The 21,437-nt window shown below is 48.8% G+C and overlaps 1 protein-coding gene across 2 annotated transcripts; it reads left to right on the top strand.

Annotated features, from left to right (window-relative positions):
* The first annotated feature begins 15 nt into the window (after positions 1 to 15).
* SRD5A1 (steroid 5 alpha-reductase 1) lies at positions 16 to 20,321 on the top strand. 2 transcript variants are annotated; one of them, XM_025867483.2, is made up of 5 exons: positions 32 to 357; positions 9,750 to 9,916; positions 12,861 to 12,962; positions 14,425 to 14,575; positions 18,481 to 20,321. In XM_025867483.2, exons 1-5 carry the CDS (start codon positions 77 to 79, stop codon positions 18,545 to 18,547), a joined length of 768 nt encoding a protein of 255 aa, XP_025723268.1. In that variant the 5' UTR covers positions 32 to 76; the 3' UTR covers positions 18,548 to 20,321. The 2 variants fall into 2 exon arrangements, with proteins under 2 accessions (XP_073747200.1, XP_025723268.1); XM_073891099.1 differs by lacking the exon at positions 9,750 to 9,916 and having other exon boundaries at positions 16 to 357.
* The last annotated feature ends 1,116 nt before the right edge of the window (positions 20,322 to 21,437 follow it).

The following is a 21,437-nucleotide window of genomic DNA, read 5'->3' as shown; positions in this document are numbered from 1 at the left end:
CCCCGCCCCCTCACCCCCGCCGCCACCGCCCTATAAGTGGTCGCAGGGCCATGGGGCTCAGCAGCCCTCTCCCGCCATGGAGCCGGTCGAGAAGCTCCAGCTGGACGCGCTCGCCTACCTGCAGTGCGCCCTGGGCCTCCTGGGCTCCGTGGTGCTCAGGCGGGTGGACTCGGCCTACGGGCGCTACGCGTCGCCGGGCCTCGCCTTTCGGGTGCCCGCGCGGGCCGCCTGGGCGCTGCAGGAGCTGCCCTCGCTGGCCGTGCCGCTGTGCGTGTGCGCCGGCACGGCGGCGGAGCGCCTCCGCCGCGCGCCCAACCGCATCCTCCTGGCCATGTTCCTCGTTCACTACGCGCAACGGTAACGGCCGGCCGCCTGGCGCCTCCCCGCGTGCCCCTGCCCCCCCCCCCCCGCCCCCAGCACCCTGCCTGCGCCCGCCGCGGCGCCCTCGCCTCGCACCACTGGCTCCCTCTCCAGGGTCCTCTCCTCACCGGTCCCCGTCCCTTCCTTCCTCCCCCCTGCTCGCATGCCTGCTCCTTGCAGCCTCTTTTTCCCTGACCTTCCCAGCTGCACCACTCTGCACACCCTCCCTCGCGCCCTGGCCCTGCTGACCCCTCCCTGGTGTCGTCTCCTGGCGCCTGGCTCCCTCCGTCCGTGCCGTTCTCGCCCAGTGCCTAGCACCTTCCCCTTCCTCCCCTGGTGCAGACAGTTTAGCTTAGCAGAGTCTGGGAAAGTGGGGGGAGGGTTAGAGAGGGCTGGAAAGATAGTGATGGAAGAGTTAAGTGCATAACCTAGCTGCTCGGAGAGGGGAGGAAGCTTGAGGATGTGAAGGCTAGCTCACTCAGCAATGTCATAGGTTCAGCAGCTAGAAAATCATTTTCCTTTTCTAATGACTTCAGTACAGTGGGCATGCAACCAGTGACCACCTGAGACCTTTCCCTGTATCAGAACCTGCAAGCTTTTAAAATCTGACTAAAATGTCTGATTAAAAAAAAAACCGTTATGCAATTTTTCTTTGGCTTAAAATTGTGGATTTATCCTTGTATCCCAGAAATGTGTTTTCCAGTGGTGACATCCGCTTTTGAGCTCGGCTGAATACTGAGTTTAGCATTTGGCCATTCAGCCTCTACTCAAAATGTGTATGATGTGCACCTCTGTGATATGGCCACTGAAAATCCATATGACCGATGGAAGAAAGAAAAGCAAGCCAATCTATAAGCCAGGATTAATGAAAAAACGTGATCTTGGTTTGTGACCACTGAAGGGCATCCAGAAAGGAGAGAAAATATCATACACGTGAATAACCCAAATCTCAAAAGGTGTCAGAAAGTGCTGGTTAAATTCACCTTGTTATAGCGATCATTTAAAATCATTGTGTTGTGAGAACTCTCAATGCCTCAAAGTTGATAATCTGAAATGTGGAACTATTAACAGTTTAATGATCTTTATGTTTATAAATTAACCCAGGGCTTGGCGCCTCTGTGGTTTGTGCTTGAGTATCCCAGGAATTTTAGAAGACACATGGGACTGCCTTCACTGGAATGAAACTTGAACTGGGCCATGAGAAGCAAATAACCCAGGACAAGTAGTGAAAGGGTTAGCATGAGGGGCAAAAGTCTACGTGAGCACTGGGGATACTGGAAATACAGAATCAGGGACACCTCGGTGGCTCGGTTAAGTGTCTGACTCTCGGTTTTGGCTCAGGTCATGGTCTTAGGTTGTGAGACTGAGCCTTGCATAGGGCTCCCTGCTCAGTGCAGAGTCTGCTTCAGATTCTTTGCTGCTCTCTCTTCCTTCCCCTCTGCTCCTTGTGCTCTTTCTCTCTTTCTAAAATAAAATCTTAGAAAATAAAATGCAGAATCAGCTGTGGTATGCAGGCACTTTAAACAGGCACAAACATTCAACAAAGGTTTTCCAAGTCCTGTATTCCTGACTCTTTAAGATTATTCCAGTGAGCCTGATATGAGGAATTCTTAATCTCGGGAAACAAACTGAGGGTTGCTGGAGTGGTGGGGGGGGGGGAGGGAGGGGGTGGCTGGGTGATAGACATTGGGGAGGGTACGTGCTACGGTGAGCGCTGTGAATTGTGCAAGACTGTTGAATCACTGATCTGTACTTCTGAAACAAATAATGCAACATATGTTAAGAAAAAAAGAAAAGGAAGAAGATAGCAGGAGGGGAGACCAACCATGAGAGAGGATGGACTCTGAAAAACAAACTGAGGGTTCTAGAGGGGAGGGGGGTGGGGGGATGGGTTAGCCTGGTGATGGGTATTAAAGAGGGCACGTTCTGTGTAGAGCACTGGGTGTTATGCACAAACAATGAATCATGGAACACTAGGTCAAAAACTAATGATGTAATGTATGGTGATTAACATAACAATAAAAACATTTAAGAAAAGGTCATTCCAGTGAGCAAAATTACTGTCACGCTGCTAGGGTTTTGTTGTTGTTTTTTGTAATGTGTTCAAGCCTTACTGCAATCTGAATGTCAGTAGAGTTGTCATGTCCACGTACATGTCTCCATAAATGTGCTAGAACCTGTGTCTCTCTGGTATCTCTAATGGCCAAAAGTGAGCTCTGGAGTCAGACTGCTAGGTGTCATCCCAGCCACATACTAGGGACCCGGGCTAAGTTACTAAGCTGCTGTGCTGCACGTTTCCCCGTCAGTGGAATGGGCGCAGTGATGGCCCATGGGTTTAGCATGCATTTAAATGAAAACAACTCCAGGGATTCCTGGGTGGCTCAGTTGGTTAAGCGTCTGCTTTTGGCTCAGGTCATGATCCCAGAGTCCCGGGGTAGAGTCCTGCCTCAGCCTCCTTTCTCAGCAGGGAGCCTGCTTCTCCCTCTGCTGTTCTCCCTGCTTTGTGCGTGCTCCCTCCCTCTCTTTCTCTGACAAATAAATAAATAAAATCTTAAAAAAAAAAGACAACTCCATAAAATGCTTGCACAGTGCTGGCAAATCCAAATGCTCAATAGGCAATTAATAAGACCATTCCATATTGTCATGTAGATGGCACAGCCACGCATGTACCCTGCGTGTTTTTCATGCACACTGCTGCCAGTCTCAAGTGCCAGTGAGAACCTTCTGAAGACGGGGCATTGGAACTGTGTAAAGGGAACAATTTGCAGAGTTTTGAAAGCCCGAGCTGAGCCTTCTAACTTAAAACACTGTTTCATTGTATCCCGCCAGGCCACAGTCACCTGTGGAGTGCCAGAACTTGACCCTTCATTTCAGGGAGGCCACTGAGACACAGAATTCAGGTGTTTTACCCAAGTTTTTTGGACAAGGGGCGGTTGGGACTGAACCCCTGATTCCAAGAGCAGTGGCTTTAGAAACGTACTCCAGGGGATTTGCTAGGTCAGGTGTAGCTTTTCAACCTGCTGGGCTATTCTGTTTCAAGTTGTACATGTGACAGCACATATTGCCTGTGCGGTTTGGGGACATCTACGTTTTCCAAATAGAAAAGATAAACATTTTCCATTCTACCCAAATAGCTAATTTATTAAACAGTCACTGAGCATTTGTAAGGGAACAGAAGATCAAACAGCATGTAGCACTTGCTGTAAACCATCCAGCCAACCCAGTGAACATTTGTGCAGCCCTACCATTTATCGAGGGTCCTGCAGATGACACAGGACTGAGGGAGATGGGGGACTATGTTAGTACAAGCCTGAGTTGGGCTGATGGCAGGACAGACTCACACCAGGGGGCATGCTAGGGAGATGCTGACATGGTGCCTTACAGAACCAGGACATGCCTGCAGGGGCTCTTTGCTGAGCTTCGAGGTTACCTGGGAATGAGGCAGGGCCCTGCCCTAGGGGAGTTCTAGCTGCCTGAAGTAGTGGTGAGGACCAATGTCAGGTGGGGGGGGGGGGCTTCCCATAGTCAATGGGAAGGTGGTGTTTGCTTACAGAAGAGGGACAAGCTGTGTGTCTTTATGTGTTCATTCTGCACACATTTCAGAAGATTAATTTACATACCTGGTCCTGTACTCATTACTGGGGATATAGAGACAAGACACTCACAGTGCGCCTGGGTGGCACAGTCAGTTAAGCATCCAACTTTTGGTTTCAGCTCAGGTCGTGATGCTCAGGGTTGTGGGGTTGAGCCCCGCATCAGGCTCTGCGCTCAGCTCGCAGTCCCCTTGAGTTTCTCTCTCACCCTCTGCGCCTCCCCCCTGCGTTCTCTCTCTCTCTCTCTGAAGTAAATAAATAAAAATAAAAAAAGGATACTCCCTTAAGGAGTGCAGGAATGCAAGACAGAAAAATCTATGGGATCTTTTTGGAAGAAGAGTCGGAGAAAGAAGGGAAGGCCGTCCTGGACAGGAAGAGGGGATAGCTATAGGAAAGAATATCCCAGAGCCCTGGGCGGCTCCCCCTTGGGTGGCAAAGGACATTTGTAGGAACGTTTGTAAGCCATGACAAACAACATAGTCTTCCCACAGCCCTTGATGGTTATAGTGTTTGCCTGAATCCTGTATGCCCTGAGGTGTCTCATGCTGATCACAGGGCTTCTGAGTTCTGGAGGGCTCGGCGGGTGTCTTCTCACACCATCCTTGGTTTTGCTGTGCGTGGAGCAGCGTCTGCCGCCCCGCAGATGAGTGCACGCTAGCCGTGGGCAGTGGCTTCCTGTGGTCCCCAGCATCAGTGCGGAGCAGCTCTGCATGTGTCACAGGCCCTCCTGATAGGCCCCTAAACTGCAGTCGGACCTCCTGTTCTGCTGCTTCCTCTCCTGCCAAGCAGGTTTTTTTCAGTAGTCACTGAGCTCAAGGCTGCCTTTGCTCATGAATTTTCTCTTGCCACTTGGTGAGTTAGCGAATGAGTCACTGGGCTTATTCGTTCGCTTGTCCATTTAACAATTGTTACGAAGTCCCACTTGAGCACATGGCGCCAATTACCACCGAGGCCCCAGGAACCACCTTTACTGTGAAGCAGAGGGAGAGTGCTGAATGCAGACTTTCACATGCCCGCAAGGCCTCCTCTTCCTAACACCCTCCCCAAGGTCGGTGCTCAGCCAGTTCCCTGAGCTTGCAGGATCTCGATTCTGTTGTTACCCCTGATGGTGATCCTCAAAGAGTCCTACCTGCCTGGATTCATCTTTTCTCCTGGTGGCCCTGCGGGGAAGAACCTGGCCCCAGCCTCACTTTTAAATGTGCCATATGGCATGTTTAATATTAAAACACATCAGGGAACTGGAGAAGCTGAAGGATACACTGAGCCCTTGGCCCTTGCCTTGTGGATTCAAATAATTTGAAAAAAAAAAAACACTTTTATTCAAAAGTATAGAATGACAGGTAGTGAAATATTCATTGCATTTGTAACCTTGCCTTAAAAGCCCACAGAGCTTATCTAAGTGTGTGGCTTTATAGGAATCTGCCTTTTGTTGCAAAAGAGCATTTCAGAAGGGAAAAGTAACAGGAACTGATCTGTAGATTTCAAAGATGTCAAATTGTTGAGAAAAAGTAATATAGTTATTAAAATTATAACAACCACTTTCAGTTTTAAACATTTAAAAATGATTAAATCTACTGTTAGATTTGCTGGCAAATCACCAAATTGGATGTTTCTTTGTACCTGGGACACAATGTCCAATTGCTTTTATTTTGAGAGTCAAATCATTTGTTGAATGAATACATAGTTTCTCATTGCAAAATAACTGGATGTGATTATTCCAGTTTATTGGGAGAACATGTGGGAAGGGGACATGGCCTTGGAACTGCCACTTTTGAGTCTCTACCACCAGGCTCCTCTGAGCCTCCAGGTCCTGATTTGTTACATAGGTTAATAGTAACAGTTGTGAAGTATAAAAAAAAAAAAAAACATTTTGTGTAGGATTAGGAATTACTAGACACTTTGTGTCAGGAACTGTGAGAAACACTTCCACTCTCCCCAAGCTTGTAAACTCACCCACGCAGGAGACAGCATGCTGCCTGGCCATCGAAGGTCCACAGAGATTCAGGTTCTGAAAGCTCTCAGTTCAACCCCTCATCAAACGTGTCCCGCTGTCCTGCTTGCCTCACAACCACAGAGATGTGCAAGTTTCCATGGGTAATAACAACTTGATGAAAAAGTAAGTACTGTTTCTTTACATGGAACAGAAGGGGGAAAATGGGATATTGTAACATGATAGAAAACAAAGTGTCAGATTCAATCCCACACTCCATCTGATGAGGTAGAAAACAGAATCTCTTTGTAGCTCTTTGTACCTCCCTGGGACCCGACAGTTTTATGTCCTTTAGCTCATTATTGGAACAGAGCATAGACTTATATAACACATTACCTAAATAAGGTACTTTTAAGTGCAAGCTCTTCACGGTTTATCTTACAGATGATTTCCACCTTAAGGGATTTTCAACTTCCGACTTCACACGTTCTCTCAAAGAGGGGTAATGCCCGTTTCCCACAGTTCCTATGTGGAAGGGTGCTTGTTAGTGCAGATGAGACACTACTTGAGAAAGGCTTTTGAACTGAGATGTCCTGGGCCCCCGATCACCGGGTCAGGGCAAGTGCTGTGTGGGTCCAGCGGCCATGTCTACCTTCCTCACGGAGCCTGGCATCATGTCTTGAAGTAGATCCTTCACCATGATAAGCAGCCTGGGGTCCACTGCAATCCTTGGGTTGCCCTTGTCCCTCTAGCGTCGAGATGAAGGCTCAGATAAAAGTCATGCTCAGAAGCCCCCCTGCCCCATTTTGGTTCCTAATTGACCCAATTCAAAGGAAACCCTTTCCAACAACTGTTGCATGGACTTCCAAGGAAAAGAAGTAAAGCCAAAGGGCATAACCTAAAAGGAGAAAGACAATCCCAAAAATAGCAAGAGGGAGCAGAGTGCTCCCCTCTGGAAGATGCGTTGCATCCGGCCATCTAGCTTGCTGAAGACCCCAGAGCCAGGAGTGCTTGGTTCATATTGGTGCACTCAGCCTGTGGGGTAGGGAAGGCTGGGTGAGGAGATGTTAGCTCCCCCTTCAAGGTCTGAAGGCATAAGTGACATTGCCTGAGCCAGCTTGTTCTCCCGACCTCTGATTTTATGGCCAGGCCTATGGACGTCAGGGGCGTTGCTGTCCCTTCAAGGGTAGAGATAAGAGAGGAACAGAAGAGATCTGCATCAACCTTTCTGAAGCCCTGTTTCCAGTCCTTGCCGTGCTTCTGAGGTTCATATGAGACCAGAGAGAAGTGAATCTTGTCCCAGGTCCTCTGGGCATGTCTTTTCCAGGCTCCCCCAGGGCACACCCTGGAGCAGATCACTGTGACTCTCTCTCCTATTGCATAACTGAGGACCCAGATGCACAGACCCCATCTCGCAGACCAGGTGGACCCCAAACCAAAGAGGCTGCCTGCAATCTAGGTACTGGGGCCTTGAGCAAGAGCATTCACTAAGAAAGTCACAATGAGGTTTCCAGAGTGTAACCCCTGTTTTCATCTAGGTCAAGGGTCAAAACTTTTTGGAAAGGACCATAGTGCTTTTTTTAAGCTTTGTGGACCAAGGGACAAAATTAGGGTTGTTGTGAAAGAGATATTTCACAAAGATTTCTATTGAGAAAATTCTAAATCTAATACCTTAATTTCTCTAACAGGTATAACAAGAAGAGTAGAATTCTTTATTTGGTGGGGACAACATTCACTTAATTGGGCTTCAGAGTTAGCATTCCCCATGATCAACATCCATGGCAAGTGTTCACACCTTAATGCTGATTGATGGGCAATAAGATTTTCTCTTTTTTTAAAAGTTTTTATAAGATTTCATTTATTTGAGAGAGAGAACACAAGTGGGGGGAGAGAAGGGCAGAGGGAGGAGGAGAAGCAGACTCTCCCGCTGAGCAGGGAGCCTGATGTGGGACTAATTCCACGTGACCTGAGCTGAAGGCAGAGGCTCAACCACCTGAGCCACCCAGGAACCTCGAGATTTTCTCTTTGAAAATGTCTTTTCACATACATTGGTACTGCCAAATTTTGATTTCAGTCCACAAGTTTCTGATTGTAATTTAACATGTCAATTGCTTGGAATACATTTATGGAATTCTATTCCATTCTTCTCTTGATATTTGTCCTTTAGTATGTCACTACAATGTAGATGAATGTCTTCTGGTTGGCAGGTGGCAGTTCCTTAATTACAGTTAAATAGGTTTTGAAATGTTCAAAAACCACTGGTGGAACTCCATCTGGAGCTTAGAAATCATATCCATTGCAAATTTATGTGAGAATCCACCTCTTGCGGTACAGACGCTTGCAGCGGGCCTGCATCCCAGACGCCAGCTCACTGTCCCAACTCTGCTAAAGAGTGAACCATGCTTCCACAATGCAGAGAGAAATGGCTGAGATCCCCTGTTCTTTTTGAGGTCCTTCTCGACACTGGTTTCCAGGCAAACAACTAACCTCACTGATGACATCATGGCCAGATGCATGTTTCCAACCAACCAGTGCTTTGCCCTAACCCCATATGAAGTCTGCTTCAGGGGAGCTGGCCTGAGCAAGATGAGAACCTTGAAGGCTGCCTTTGATGCCAAGAATGTCCTTCGCAGGACCTGAGGGAGCATGTTACAAGAGAATGCCTTGAGGACACATAGCCAGTGTCATGCTATCAGGCTGTTACTACTGCTGCTAAGAATCTGTTCTGTTTTCGCCCTGGAGTGGATGGTCGGAATAGAAACAAATAATGAGGCTTTATGTTTTTCCCATTTTAAGATATAACTTAACATAGGATGAAATTCACTCATTTTAAGTCTGTGGCTTGGTCAGTTTTGATGATTGCATACAGCACGTATCATCAGCACAATAAGATGCAGAGCAGTTGCATCCCCTGATATGTCCCTGGGCCTCTGTGCAGCTAACTAGTCCCCTCCCCCAACTCTAGTTGCGCCTTTTCTAGAACTTCACAAGTCACTTCAATGTCTTTCATTCACAGAGGACTATTTGAGTTGTCGATTTTTTCTGGGGTCAGTTTTGGTCACCCGTGTCATCGAAGGAGTCTGTTTGTGTTGTCTAGATGGTCACATTTATTGGCATGAAGTTGCAGATGGTTGTTCCTTACTATCCCCTTAAGGTCCCTAGGCTATGTAGTGATAGCCCTCTCTCAGCATATTACATACTGATTTTACAGAGGAAGTTCAGAGTACAATATTGTGTCCTCTTTTCTTCATAAGGTCTACTTTCTTGTCCGTCTATTTTATCTCCCTAAACTTTCACTAGTGTGGTGAAATAGAAAAATGTGACCCTTGAGCTGCCTGGGTTTGTACCAAAGCTTAGCCACTCACTAGCTCTGTGACCGTGAGTTGATGGGCATACCCACTCTGAGTCCATCTCATGCTCTGTCCTGCGTGTGTCATGGTGTTTCCTGTGTGGGTGTCTCCAGGTACCACGAGTGGGGTGGAGAATGCTCAGCCAATGCAGCCACCGTGCTGATGGATAGCGTGATGGTGTCCCCCACGTCGTGTTGCTTAGACGAGAGTGAGGGAGGATAATGCAAATGTTGACAGCCTCTTGAAGCCTTTAATTTTCTCTCCATATGTCTGTCTCATGTTCAATATAATTAGAATCCTGAGTTTGTGCACTATGGTGAACCTTATTGAAACATGGTTAATTCTTTAGAAATTCTGCTTTGAACAGAGTATATCAGTCTGAGCATTACTGAGAATGACTTCTGGACAAGGAAGCAAGATTAAAAACCCAAGACTTGAAATAGAATTGCAGAAATGAGATTCCTTATCATTGGTCTGTGTTTTATTTAAATGTGTTTCTGTTTCATGTTTCCTAAGGTCCTTGATTTTCCCATTTCTGATCCGAGGAGGAAAGCCCATGCCCTTGTATACATTTGTATTGGCATTCATGTTCTGTATCTATAATGGCTACTTGCAAAGCAGATACTTGAGCCAGTATGCTGTGTATGCCGACGACTGGGTCACAGATCCCCGATTTCTAGTAGGTAAGAGTCCCCCCAGGGATGCACTCCGTTGTTCTCATCAGAACTTGGGTTTTCATGCCCCCGCAGTTCCTGGTTAGAAAACCCACGCTCCTCGAGGGAGAGAGGGGTCTGTGCTGGTCCATGACCTAGTGGTGGGGAGGCTGAATGCGGAGGGAGAGGCGGGTGGCGCCAGCAGCAGCAGATGATGCAGGTGCCCAGCACCACGGCCAACTTGGCACAGAAAGCATAAATACCTGTTCCTAAAGCGGACCTAAAAATAGCAACAGGTTCCAGCAGAGTGAGCAGCAGATGAAGATTGAGGAACTCCGTCACTAACTGGCCGTGTAATCTAAGACCATCATTAAGCCGCCCACAGTTCCTTCTGGAATATGAGAAAAAGTCCGACGGGTCACCTTCCAACAAGGCAGTCAGAGTTTGCTGATTATGCTAACTTGAATAAGCTTTTAGGTGTGTGAAGTTTCTGATTTTTTTTTTTTTAAATCTTTATCATTTTTGAGTTCTACTTGAAGCCTTGTAAGTTCTGGGTAAAAATGAAAATATAACATCAGCGGTCAAAAATACATGCAAGAGTGTTAAAAAATACATCGCCTTGAGGCTCTTGTTGATGAGGAAGTTTTCTTCTAAGTTTCGGAGAGTCCCACAGCTCTTGGCGTTAGTGCCCTGACGTGGCCTCCCGTTTCACCGGGCATCGCTCTGTGTGCGAGTGCGTGACCATGGGAGCCTAGCGCTGGAGGAGTACTCTGCTGTTGATGAGGCATGTTCACGTTTCTCGGTCATCTGTGTCCGTGTATTAAAATTCTATTCCCAGGGCCATGTTCTCACGTGTCATACCAGGGTGCCGTGGCAGCAGGGTATGTGCACCCCCGGCCACCAGGTGGGGGAAGGGTGAGAGGGTCCCCAAGGGCCTCGGCAGCTCCGCCAAGCCCTCCACCAGATGCCAGACCCAAGTGATTTTATTGGTGCAGTGCCCCCAAATACCTTCTTGACTTACCCGCTTTTTGACTACCTGATTTTCTTCCACCCCAGCCAGCAGGAGGAGAAAGCAGGCTGCGGGGGCCCTGCAGAGAAGGCCTCATTCTCTGCCAGGAGCCCCGCATGAGCCTTCTGCCACCCCAAGTTCCTGAGAGGACAGAAATTAGGGACCTTTCACAGGAGCAAGGGAGACCGATGCCTAAACACCTGGCCCAAGGTCTGCACTGAGGAAATAGCAGAACCGCAGTGCTGGCGCCCCAAGAGCAGGCTGCCAGGGGCAAGGGGAAGGGGGTTGTTAACTCAAGGATGTAGGCTTTGCATGTTCGTTTGAGTTCCCCCCACAAATCATTTCTATGATGAATTGTTTGGATATGTTTGATGAACAACAGCAAAGAGTCCTTTGTGAATTTAATGTGAAAGTGAATTTAAATGTGATTAGAAGTAGGTCTGCTGATAGACCACTTCACTTGCACATGTCTTTGAAGCTGGTCTAACATTAAAGACACCACTAAATTGTATACCAACCTCTCAACTTCTCTACAAGTGAGCAGGAGGAATCAAAACTGAAAAAAAAAAAAAAGCCAACAGGGAAACAAACTAGGTTACTTTTCTGTTATGCTTATTACATAGAGTTTATAGTTTTTGTACGGAAATAAATATGAAATAACATGAATAATTAATTGCATTTATGCTACTTACCATGAAGAGCTAAGCAAGTAGTAATAATAATATCCTAACAAAAAGTTTTCCAGAGCAGTAGAAGTGGTTAATCTAAAAGATTTTAAGATCCCCCAAAACAGGATTAAATAATTAGCTGAGATGAACACAAATACTAGTTTTCTTACCAATCGGGACAATAAAGGGAGCTTGTCTCCTAGAAGAGAAATAAGGAAAAAATGGCATTTTGAGAACATGATTCTTTCTGGAACCTCACATTGGGGCCAAATCACCTAGAGGCGACATACCGCAATGCACAAAAAGGTCTCAAATCAACTATACATTTATGGATCTAATAAGTGACTTATAAAATACTACAAGCTTTGGCAGGAACTATCTAGAAAGAAAACTGCCTACGGTGGTGAGATCAGAAGGAAGAAGGCTTGAAACCCTTGCTGCGGGCCAGAATGCATCATCCCCTGTCCCTGTAGTAGCTGGAAGAGGAGTCCATGCCGCTGGGGGGCCGAGGAGAGAGGAATGATAGAGTTACTCCACTTGGACGTTTCCTTGATCCTGAATCGAGTGCCACCCATCAGCACTGTCAGACTTTCCCAGTTTTCTAATACTACAGGATGATCAAATTAACTCTTTTTATCAAATCAAGGTATTCCTTTTATAAAACACTGGGTATTTTCCGTCTTCTTTTTGGAATTAATTTGCGTGATACTAATAAGACTCCCTTTAGGTGATGAAAAACCTCCGAAGACTTTTAGGAACGGGAGAGAGAACATCTGGGATGCCACAGGATGTGTAGGGGGAGACGTGTAGCCAGCGGCTGGGGATTCTGTCCAGAGCTGAGGCAAAGGAGCAGACCCAGGAGCGCAACTGGCCATGAGCAGGAGGGGACTCGCCGGCGAAGCTGTGGATGGGTGTGAGCCTGTGTGAATGAGGCTCTAATGAAAGAAGAGAGGAGCACCAGGGCCGAGCTACCAGGAGCCACAGCTGCAGGGGCCCCTGCGCGGCTGGCCAGGCTCTTGTGTGCCCTGGGGAGGGCCCGGCCACCCGCACCCAGTTTTCCTGAGGAGCCGACCCACAGATGGTGCTGCCGCCCACTTTCGCAGACCTGAGTGCAGCACTTATCTTTCTAAGTGAAGCATGGTATTTATTATAATGATTTTCACCATCAACTGTGGCTCACATGGCTTGCTCATAATGATAATAGGACGGATTACAGTCATACCGCTCCTTCAGGCTTGGGTTTGGGAATTTCCTGGTTTATTGACCATAATACTCTTCTGTATTGGCTTTTCTGCAGGTTTCTGCTTGTGGTTAATAGGCATGCTGATAAACATCCATTCAGACCATATCCTGAGGAATCTCCGGAAACCAGGGGAGACTGGATATAAGATACCAAGGGGTACGTACTGAAAACGGGAGACTTGATCCCAGATTGCTCTGCAGGATGCCTTGCTGTTTCAGTTTTGTCGGATCCAATAACTAACCATTACCGATCGCAATCACTATGATTATTGTTTTCTTAGAGTGATAGGAGAGCCCATTCTGGTTCACTGAGTGGTTATTAAGCAAAAAGGAAACCAGTTGTATCTCTTTGGAAAGAGAATATGAGGAAGAATTTATGGTTTACCGGGGGTGCGCAATACCTCATTTCTGGTAATAGCAGGAGTGGACAACTGAAAATAGTTAAAAATGTTGGGTAAATGTTTTTTTGTTTTTGTTTTTAAATCTTTTAAAGTGCATTCATGTGGTGTCAAGAAAGGAAGTCATAATCATCAGAGGGCAAAAGCTGGGTAAATGCTTGAGTCTAGGACCCAACTCGTGGGAGTCCATAACCACTAGCTGTTCTCATGCAGCTTTGTAGCCCAAATGTGCGCCAACTGTGGACACTCCGAAAACCTCAAGCCATGAGTTAGGATCCATGTGGTCCTAGGGAGGGGGTGCCTTCACACATCCGGCCTGCACAAAGCCAGATCCCCAAAGAGACCTGTCTTTAACTCAGGCCTCGGAGAGCCCGGCAGACCACAAATGACGGGAAAAACCCTACACATCTCAGGTCGTTTAAACTATGGCCCTAAGGTGGTCCTTGGAGCGTGCCACTCTGCTCTCCAGCTTCCGAGCCTTTGCTGCCCAGAGTGCCCAGAGCGCCCAGAGTGTCCCAGCCCCAACCACTGCGGCCCCAAACCTCACCTGCCAGCAAGGCCCCTTCCCAGCCACCGGCCACGACCAGACCTCCCTGCACCCCCAGCCTGACTTCTGGGCCCCTCTCTCCTGCTCTGCAGCACTCCCCACCATGTGCTGGGCTCCGTGCTTTCCACGTGGGCTACGCTGGGGATTAGTGTTCTGGAAGCGGCGGGTGGTCTTATCCACGGTGCACTCCCAGTGCCTAGAGCAGGGCCTGGCCTGTCCTGTGCACTTGAGGGATCTGTGAAAATGGATGACTGAATGAATGAATCTGCCCTTGAAAATTCTTATTTTTTCTATTTTGGGTCCAGGCCTCTGCATAGGTCTGTCTGATCAAACTAGTTCCTTAATTGTTATTCTGTGGTCTCGGTCCTTACTTAGTTTTCATCCATGTGATTCATTGACTAGTCAAGTGACATTTTAAAGTACCTGAAACCTGTCGCATTTTGTATTCAGATGAACAGTGTAGGTATTGATCTAGATATGTGGTTACTACCAGAAATCGTGATGGGAGATGGTAGAACTAGTAATGTTGGGTGTGTTTCATTGATTACCGTTCTGGAGCAGCCGTGTCCCCCCGGGCTGAATTCATGCTAAGTGTCCACAGCTGTCGGTTCGGTCAGGGTCTTACTGGGCACCGTTTTGCAGGAAGCGCCCCCCTTGCCTGTGTTTCCTTACAGGAGGCTTGTTCGAATACGTGACGGCAGCCAACTACTTCGGGGAGGTGGTTGAGTGGTGCGGCTACAGCCTGGCCGGCTGGTCCCTCCAAGGCGGGGCCTTTGCCCTCTTCACCTTCTGCATCTTATTCACCCGGGCCCGGCAGCATCACCAGTAAGTTCGCAAACACTTTCGGCATGGTGAATTTGTGCTCTGGCCTTATTATGACAATTGGCAGGTTTGATGCTCGAAATGTTCACATTCGTTTGAATTGCCGAATCCCAGGGTGTACCTGGCATTAGCTAACCAAGTCCAAAACCCTGCAGACGTCCAGAAAACCTGCTCTAGGGAATCAGGTACACGTCAGCATCATCACTGGCTGCACCCAACTCTGAGCCCCTTTGAATGTTTGCTGCTGGAGCTGATGGTCAAGTGAAAGGTCAGGCAGGGGACCTGGGGACTGGCCAGGAGCATGCAGTCTGCAGTGTGGAAGGCTGAGCACCTGCAACTGGGCCCAGAGGAAGCCCCCTCGGCCCTCACGCAGCTCCTGCACGTGAGCGCCCTGCACCCCTGCAGACCCGCGGTCGCGGTCGGGCTCCTGGGCTCTGCGCGCCCTTGAGATCACATTGTTTTCCAAGGTCCGGGGCCACAGCCTTTATCACATCCCCCAAACGGCCTGTGATCTCTGGGACCCCTATAAACTCATAAAAACCGATCCAAGGCTTCAAAGCTGAAGTGAACCTAGGGAGTGCCCTCACAGTCTGACCCATGAGGGGACTGAGGCTCAGGGGACAAAGTCCGGGCTTCTCGGAAGGGAGAGGTCTCGGCCGCCCCCCGAGACCACAGCGATGATGGAAATAGGGCACAGGCGGCTCACGCCGGCTGGTGCCCCCGAGCTAGAAAGGGCACCGCCCCCCTTCCCTGGCTTCATTCCCCTCGAACACATTTCAGGAAGATCTCTGGTTCTGCTGACACTCTAGGAGGCACGTGCAGACACAGAGTTTCCTCTGACTGCAGGCCGTCTGCCATCTCTCGGGAATGGGGCAGAGAGAAGCCCCCAGAAGGACAGACTGATGTCATGGCGTAGCGGAACGCATACAGACTTTTCAGAGTCAGAATTCCTAGGGTTCTTTCCAGGCTCACCGTGTATTTAAAGACGCAGAGGTTTATTACCAGAGCTACGGAAGAGAACGGGCAGAGTGGAAGGTCTCTTCAGCTCCTATTTGTAGACATTAGGCCAAAAGCCCGAGATTATCGAGACCAGAGGAGAAGCATCCTCCAGCCCTCCGTGTTTTGAGGTGCCCCACTACGCTCCAGACAGTGGGGGGTCTGAGAGCCAGGACCTGTCCCTATGCCAGAGCTGCGGAGGAGGACAGAGGTAGGAAAAGCTCACACCAGGGAAGCCTCGGGAAAGTGGTTACCGCGTCAAAGGTGACAGAAAACGAAACAATTTGCTACGATGGGCTGAATTGTGCCCTCCCCGCACGCCCCCCAAAATATGCTGCAGTCCTAACTGACCCCGCGAAGGTGACCTTATTTGGCAGTAGGGGTCATCACAGATGTAGTTAGTTAAGGTGAGGTCACGCTGGGGTAAGCGGGCCCCTGACCCAGCAGTCCCGGTGCCTTTATTAGGAGGGAAGTGGCAGACGCGCACGCAGGGACGAGAAGGCCACGCGAAGACACGCACGAGGACGGCCGTGTGAAGCGCGGACGCAGAGCGCGTGGGACGCTGCCGCACACTCCCGAGGCTGCCGGCAGCTGAGAGAGGCAGAGAAGGCCCCTCCCTGAGAGCCTGGGAAGCAGCACGGTCAGACCTCTGGCTCCAGCACTGGGAGGGAATAAGTTCCTGCCGTTTGAAGCCCCCTGCACGTGGTCCTTTGTTGCAGAGGCCCCAGGAAACCAAGACACCCACCTTTGAGCCATCCAAACTCCACTGGGCCGTAAGGAAAGAGAAAGACAAGGTGTGTGAGTTCTGGAGCCCTCCGTTCCCTCCTTCCAGATGACACCACACCGGCGTGTCCCCAGGGCGCCTGCTGTTGCAGAATGCCTCTTCCCGGCTGTGAACAAAGCATTTCGGAGAAAAATAACAGTGATAGCAGTGCCTGAATCTCGGCCCAGCCTGACCGGCCTGTGTTCCTGACCCCTCTGCCCGCCTCCCCCGTCCCTCCCCTCCTCCCATCCTCACCTCTCCCCCCTCCCCAGGCCCCCCCATCCCCCGAGACCACCTTCTCATCCCTGGCATCGCCTCTGGAGGAACATGCTATTCTTGTACGTTAGGTGCACTAGGGAGTAGAAAGCAAATATTGGCTGGTTTCTAATAATAGAAAAAATGAGATGATACTGATATTTTAAGAAATTGGATCAGAGGAAGATTGAACAAGAGCATGCCAAGTCAGTGGTAATGACGTTTTCTCAAATGAAAATGGGAAAATCTCCCTCAACATTTGAGTAGGAAATATTCAGATTTCTAATAGGAAATATTCAAATTCTATCATTTGAATAGGAAATAGAAATAACTTCATTTCCCAAATGAAAGTCTCTGTTAATAAAAACCAAAGGTATTCTTTGCAGAAAGTTCACGAGTTGAAAGGATTCTTTTTCATTCATTTGCTATTTATACTGATGTCAGTGCAAAACCAATTTTAATTGCTGAAAAATTAATGAATTCAGTTTAGTGGAAGTATGCTCAGAAATGTTGGATTTACAAGCTGAGGACAAAATAAAAGCTATCCTTTTTTTTTTTTTTTTAAATAATCCAGCGAACCCAGCTAATTAAACTAAAAGAAAACAATCCATGGGACTATTCCTAGCCCCGTATTTTATTTATTATGATGTTCTCAAAGCAATATTTTATTACACTGAGTTTATTTCTATAATTGGATGTGAAATATTTAAATTCATAGAGAATTATACTGATAATTAAGCTCTAGGTCGGAAACATTGGGTCAGCTGTGCCCAGTTGCTAACAGATGCTGTGGTTTTAGGGCAAAATGGGAATTGGGAAAGAGGAATGGGAAGGAGGAATGTTTTCGGACTGTTCTCTTCCCTGCCAACGCGGGGCTTCCCCGGGGGGCGCAGGGCGGCTCGTGGCTTCCCCGGGGGGCGCAGGGCGGCTCGTGGCTTCCCGGGGGGCGCAGGGCGGCTCGTGGCTTCCCCGGGGGGCGCAGGGCGGCTCGTGGCTTCCCCGGGGGGCGCAGGGCGGCGCGGGGCTTCCCTGGGGGGCGCAGGGCGGCTCGTGGCTTCCCCGGGGTTGCAGGACAGCTTGTGGAAGCGCCCACGGCCATCTGATGGGCTGCAGTTCCAATCTGTCCGCCGACCATGGTGTGAAACGTGCCAGAAACCAGCAGATTTTGCCGACTCCCTGTCAGGTTGCTGCTGTCACGCATTTCCGCCATATGAGCTCATAATCACTTCCCATCATGATGTTTCGTCTGTTTATCTGTTGTGCTGACAGAAACTCCTTGTTTTCTGGCTATTTCTCCATCTTGCCAGGTTATTTTAAGTGTTCACTCCATCCCCTTAGATGCCGCCCTCCCCAACTAGCCACTACCCCAAAACGAGGGGGGGGGGTGCCTCGTTGATGTCGTGTATAGCAACACCGAAAATGTGTTTGTTCCGTGTGCCCGCCCCCCCGCGCCTCCCAGATTTGTCTGAGAGCCCCCTGGCACGCAGCTGGGTGCCCGCTCCACAGACCCCGGAGCCAGAGCCGGAGCCAGAGCCGGAGCCGGAGCCGGAGCCGGAGCCGGAGCCAGAGCCGGAGCCGGAGCCGGAGCTGTGTCCTGGGGTCCGAGGAAAACCATGGGGAGTCACCAGACGAAGACGACGTTGGAGACACTCCTCCTGAGCGAATTACATGGGCTACTTCTTATGAATCATGCTTTAGAATCAAATATATTTAATTATTCCTCGTAGAGACAAAATCAAACTACATCTCTGAAATGCCACAGTTTTTAGTATTACTCCTAAAAATCTCCGTATTCCTGCGCAATGAAAAGTGTTGCCCTTTGCCGGCATCCATTAAATGTTTAAGCGACAAAATCATACCCTTTTCTTACTGTTTCTTTTTTGTCTTATTTTAGGTGGTACCTTGAAAAATTTGAAGATTATCCAAAGTTCAGAAAAATTATAATCCCATATTTGTTTTAAGTCCATTGTCAATGGACTCATCTTGGACTTGCGGCATTTCATGATTATATAAATGAATTATGTCTCTGCCGTTTTCCTGCTCCTTCATCTTTTTCAAGATTTGCTGTAGGCATTTTTTCCTATGAATTTCTAAGCTACCTAATGGCAAACTAATCAGACTGGAATGCAGGTTGAACGACTGGGCTGCATATTGGGTCAAGAATCGGGAACTCTGGGTCATTCCAGCTGACCGTTTCTCTGCTTTTGGAGTCTCCTGTTTTGACTACGTACAGCTAAGTGTGCACAAGACCAGAATGACAAGCCATCTCTGGTGGCCTCTGTGGGCTGAAACACACCCCTGCCCCTCACAACCCATTCCAGCCATCAGTCCAAGGCCAAAGGCCATGTTCCTCCCTCCCCTGATAAAGGCAGGCCCGCCTCTCTGGTTCCTCTCATCCTGCTGGGTCAGAGGCCAGGGGCACCCACGGTGTGGTGGTGTTCCCACAGCCCCAGGGGAATGCCTGGGCTCTCACTGTGGGTGTTGTGGGGCAGAGACCTTGAGGCACAGCAAGGAGTCCAGCTGAGGCCCGGACAAAAGGCATCTGGCACTTTCTACAGCCTGGCTCCCCAGATGACTCCACAGCAGGGCAGGGTGCTGGGTGTGCTCCTAAGGGGTAAACCGCTCTGTCTCCCACTGAAAGGACTTAGAGCCCCCAAGGCAGCGGGGAGCCTCCTTATGCTGATTGCCAGAGGCATTGGTAGGCTCTGGTTCAAGATGATTTTTTCTTCCTTCTGGGTAGAACTGGGATGTTGGAAGGTACTTCTTTACCTTCAATATTGCAAAACAATATCTTGAAACAGAATTCCTTACTCTAGATGCTCTTGAGAGGTCCACGGAGATAAATGGCAGTAGTAAAATTTACTGCCTATTGCCAGATATTTAAAAGCAATCTCCAACTAGAAGGCTGTTCAATCTCTGGGCCACTCCGTGAAGCTCTGATGGACACACGGTGGAGGTCCCCTCCTGGCCTGGGACAGCGCTGCCTGGGTGGCCGCCACCTCCACAGAGTGGGAAACCACAGGAGCAGGGGAAGGAAGGAGCAGACTGTTCACTCTGGCCCACTGACACTGCTCTGTAGGTGGGGGGGGGGGCGTCCAGAGCACCCGGCGGGCCTCCTGCACCCTCTCTTGGCTGGCCTTCCCAACCAGGGTCGGTGTCCCTTACAAGGTTTTACACAGAAGCCGTGTTCTCAGGGTGAGTGGATTTTTAGAGTCTCTTGTGGTTTCAGAATTCACCAAAAACTTGTCCGGTGCAGCTGTGCTTCATTTTAACTGGAAACAGCACATTTTTTTTAACAGAAATCTTGTTATTGAATGAACATTGTCCCTTTTCCTGGCCATTTTCCGATCACTGGAAAACGTGAAGCATTAAGTATTCTGGATTGCCTCAGGAACACCCAAAATGCCGAGCGCGTCAGGAGAGATTGAGGCCGCCGTGTTCTGCAAGGTGCACTGGGCAGGAGCAGGATGCTGGTCTGAGAGCTGGGAAGCTTCCGCGAATGTTCCTTCTTCATGTGAGCGGCCGGGGCCACCGGACCTTTGCGTTCACTCAGGCTTTGATGCGCCCTTACTGGTTTCGCTGGCCTGCACCAGGTGCACGATTAATAGGAAGAATCCCTGTTCTATCTTGGCTCCCTGCCCTCCCATTTCTTAAAAACTGTAACTTAGTAAACAGTCATCAGTTACTGTGTTAATTACAATGAGGAGATTAATAAAATTACATAAAATCCAGGCATTTTGTCTTCAGTGTGACTCCATTCTATCCACACGTCTTCACTCTACAAGTTCAGACAGCATCTGGAGCCCTGAAACCTGCTTCCCACCAAGGTTAACAATTTCACAGTGTCACATACTCTCGAGTCTCAGCGGAGCCATGCAACAGACACTCTCCGTGTGAATCTCATTCCTGGGTGTTTAATGCTTTGTTCATTGTGGCTGAAAATGCATCCCCAGTACATTTATAACTGGGATAAATCAAAGCTATTGATGTTTGCCATACTGCTGGGAGGATTTTATGAATTCCTACAATTTTCTCTGGTTATTCTCCAGTTCCCTCACTTTGCAGTCATGTCACTTGCAAACATGCCACGTTCTTGTGTGGCGGTATTTGAAGCTGTCACTTTTGTTGTTGTTTGCTTCTTAGAGTAGCAAGTAACGTGAAGACAATCCTGAATAAAAGAGGTGATTGTCAGGATTCGCGTGTGATTTTAACAGGAATGCCTTTCTTTGAGATTACTGTTTGGAGCATTCTTTTATTTTCTTGCACACTTACTGGTCTGTTTTCTACTTTAGCCAATGGGATCATTTCTTTGCTTTAAAAAAAAAAAATCTGTGGTATTTCCCTTGAGATTTTCACAGATTCTCTGTACACATCAGAAGTGAGGAGGGTTGGGCGCCTGGGTGGCTCAGTCGGTTAAGCAACTGCCTTTGGCTCAGGTCATGATCCTGGAGTCCCAGGATCGAGTCCCGCATCGGGCTCCCCGCTCAGCGGGGAGTCTGCTTCTCCCCCTGACCCTCCCCCCTCTCATGTGCTCTCTCTGTCTCAAATAAATAAATAAAATCTTTAAAAAAAAAAAAAAGAAGAAGTGAGGAGGGTTAGCCCGCGGGTGCGAGGGGGCAGCACCTGAGAACGCGCCCACCTGGACGCTCTGATCTGGGGGGTCGTTTTTTTCATCAGATATTCTCAGTTTATCTTGTCTTACTCTAAACTAATTTTTGTTATGGTGATTTCCCCTGTATCTCCTAACTTCATATCTGCTTTTATCTTCACTGTTCTAGTTGAGGGAAGATCTCCTTGTGCTCACAGCTGCCTTGGAGGAGTGCCGCATTCAGCTGCTTTCTCCGCAGGTGT

This window comes from Callorhinus ursinus, unplaced genomic scaffold (genome assembly GCF_003265705.2).
Source record: "Callorhinus ursinus isolate GAN/ISIS: 27379988/994484 unplaced genomic scaffold, GSC_fseal_2.0 scaffold3, whole genome shotgun sequence".
Lineage (NCBI taxonomy): Eukaryota > Metazoa > Chordata > Mammalia > Carnivora > Otariidae > Callorhinus > Callorhinus ursinus.
Note: the sequence above shows the minus strand (reverse complement) of the source record. Positions and strands in the feature narration are given on the sequence as shown.

Excerpts from the sequence above, each read along its gene's own strand:
- SRD5A1 (XM_025867483.2), top strand. The coding sequence starts at position 77 with ATGGAGCCGGTCGAGAAGCTCCAGCTGGACGCGCTCGCCTACCTGCAG. Across the intron at positions 12,963-14,424 it reads TGGATATAAGATACCAAGGG|GAGGCTTGTTCGAATACGTG; the intron begins GTACGTACTGAA and ends GTTTCCTTACAG. Across the intron at positions 14,576-18,480 it reads CGGGCCCGGCAGCATCACCA|GTGGTACCTTGAAAAATTTG; the intron begins GTAAGTTCGCAA and ends GTCTTATTTTAG.